The sequence below is a fragment of the Sander lucioperca genome, chromosome 16, assembly GCF_008315115.2.
Source record: "Sander lucioperca isolate FBNREF2018 chromosome 16, SLUC_FBN_1.2, whole genome shotgun sequence".
In the NCBI taxonomy this organism is placed as follows: domain Eukaryota; kingdom Metazoa; phylum Chordata; class Actinopteri; order Perciformes; family Percidae; genus Sander; species Sander lucioperca.
In genome coordinates, this window is record NC_050188.1 from 11,379,693 (window position 1) to 11,382,006 (window position 2,314).

The window sequence follows — 2,314 nt, forward strand, 5'->3', positions numbered from 1 at the left end:
ATTTTGTGGGAAAGCTGTCTACACGGGAGGGAAAGCGCTCAGCAGCGGCAGCGTTTGTGAGAAAGGCTTCACTGTGGAGCCGCGGCACATTGGCCGCCGGTGTGTCGGCGAGTCCTCGCAGCTCCACGCTGCCGACAGACTGTTGGGGAGAGGGTTCAACCGTAAGCACCAGCTGCAGGTTCCCATTAGACTACACGCGGCGCTGAAAGGTCGCTCAGTTCGTGGCAAAACGTTTCCCAAGCGTGGAAGCTCACGCGCAGCAGAGACGGCTTTCCGCTGCTCGGTGTGCGACGCGGCTTTCGGCGACAGCGAGGCGTTAGTTCAACACATGAGGATTCACACGAGGCAAACGCAGTTCAGCTGCGCCGTCTGCGGGAAAGAGTTCGCGTGGCGACGGTATCTGACCAAACACATGGAAGTTCACACAAAGGAGAGTCTCGACAGTCTTCATTGGAGACAAACTGAACACACGGAAACAGAAGCTGATGGAGAGGACTGTGGAGGACCAGAACCAGCCAGAAACTCACATCCACATCCACTTTTACAACCAGAGACTGAAGACCAGACTGGAGACTCTTCTGAACCTGAGACTGATGACAGTGCTGATTGGAAGGAGACCAGAGAACCTCAGTCAGCTTTAAACTCTCTGAAACATGAATCAAGATGTAAGAAAACATTCAGCTGCTCTGAGTGTGGGAGGAGATTCGGCTGCAAGACAAATCTAAGAAGACACACGAGAATCCACACAGGGGAGAAACGATTCAGCTGCGGATTTTGTAACGAAAGATTTGCCCGGCGCCCACAGTTCCAAGAGCATAAATGTGTTGGTCGTCAAACTGAGGAGAACAGAGAGGCAGAGCCTCCATCCAGGAACTCACATCCACATACACTTGTACAACCGGAGACTGATGACAGCGCCGACAGTGATTTTTGGAAGGAGACCAGAGAACGTCTGTCACGTTCAAACTCTTTGGAAGATAATGACATCTCCGGCAGCAACAAAGCCTTGAGCTGCTCTGACGTCCGGACGTCGGAGAATCCGAAACCCGAGAGCGGCGACAGCGTTGACAGCGACTTCTGGAAGGACGACAGGAAACCTCAGTCTGGTTTAGACTCTCCGAACAACAGCGACGGCGGCTCCGAAAATGAAGTGAGATGCGATAACCCTCTGAGGAAGCCGTTCGGCTGCCCGGAGTGCGGGAAGAGGTTCCTCAACCTCTGCAACCTGAAGAACCACACCAAATATCACACGGGAGAGCGAGCGTTCTTCTGCTCCGTTTGCGGTCTGAAGTGTCTATACCGGTCCCACCTGAAGATCCACATGAGGACTCACACGGGGGAGAAGCCGTTCCCGTGCCCAGTTTGTGGGAAAAAGTACGCACACAAGGCGAGCATGCAGTCGCACATGGCGGCCGTCCACACGGTGGAGAAACGGTACAGCTGCAGCATCTGCGACCAAGGCTTCGCTTGGTACACAGAGCTGAAGTACCACCAGTGTGTCGGGGACGCCGCTGATGGACACACGTAGATACAGGGGCGCATGGCGTCCCAAAGCCACGCCCTCCGGAGGGGGGAAATGACATGCAACTAAGGGCTGAAAGTTTAAGACCGACGCAGTTGTCAGTTTCCCGTCCAGCGCCCACGTCGTTTAAATAACAAATGCACCTGCACCCATCTGTGGCCCATGGGCGTGCTGGTCTTACAGGGAGGTGTGTTCAGGTGCATTCTGGGCGTGCTGGTCTTACAGGGAGGTGTGTTCAGGTGCATTCTGGGCGTGCTGGTCTTACAGGGAGGTGTGTTCAGGTGCATTCTGGGCGTATTGCTATCTTGAGGCAGTGGGAAGTGATGGCACCATTGACCAACAAAAACCTGGTCTAAAGTCAATAACGCAGCATTTCATTGTTATTTTAACAGAGCATTAGTAAAATGCTCCTAGGCTCGTGCACAGCGCGCACACACAATGCTTGTTACACACACAGGGACACACAGCAGCACACACACATGCAGAAGATTACTAATAAAAATATTCAGTGTAAATCCTCCATCATAACAGCAATGCTCCAAGGTCCAAACGCGCCTGGCTTTTAATGGGAATGGGAGATGATCTCTGATTGGTTGATTGCATGTTACGCCCAAAACACACCTCTGATTAATGAAGACACTAAGTACAACCCTTTAGAACCATGCAGCCGTCAAACTAGCAAAAGGACACGTCCTAAACGCGTACCTGCGCCATGCGCTTCATGGCGTGCGCTTAAATCGCAGTGCGTTCCATTTGTACTCGGAAGTTCGGAAGGTCAAAGTCGGAAACACG

At 52.8% G+C, this 2,314-nt stretch overlaps 1 protein-coding gene across 1 annotated transcript in view; it reads left to right on the forward strand.

Moving 5' to 3' along the window:
- LOC116050098 (zinc finger protein Xfin-like) overlaps positions 1-1,594 on the forward strand; it is a 3,087-nt gene extending 1,493 nt beyond the window's left edge. The window contains exons 1-2 of the mRNA XM_035993004.1: positions 1-952; positions 1,040-1,594. The exon at positions 1-952 is cut by the window's left edge and continues 1,493 nt beyond it. Coding sequence (XP_035848897.1) covers positions 1-952; positions 1,040-1,528 — 1,441 coding nt within the window. The 3' untranslated portion in view covers positions 1,529-1,594. The remainder of the gene's footprint in view (positions 953-1,039) is intronic.
- The last annotated feature ends 720 nt before the right edge of the window (positions 1,595-2,314 follow it).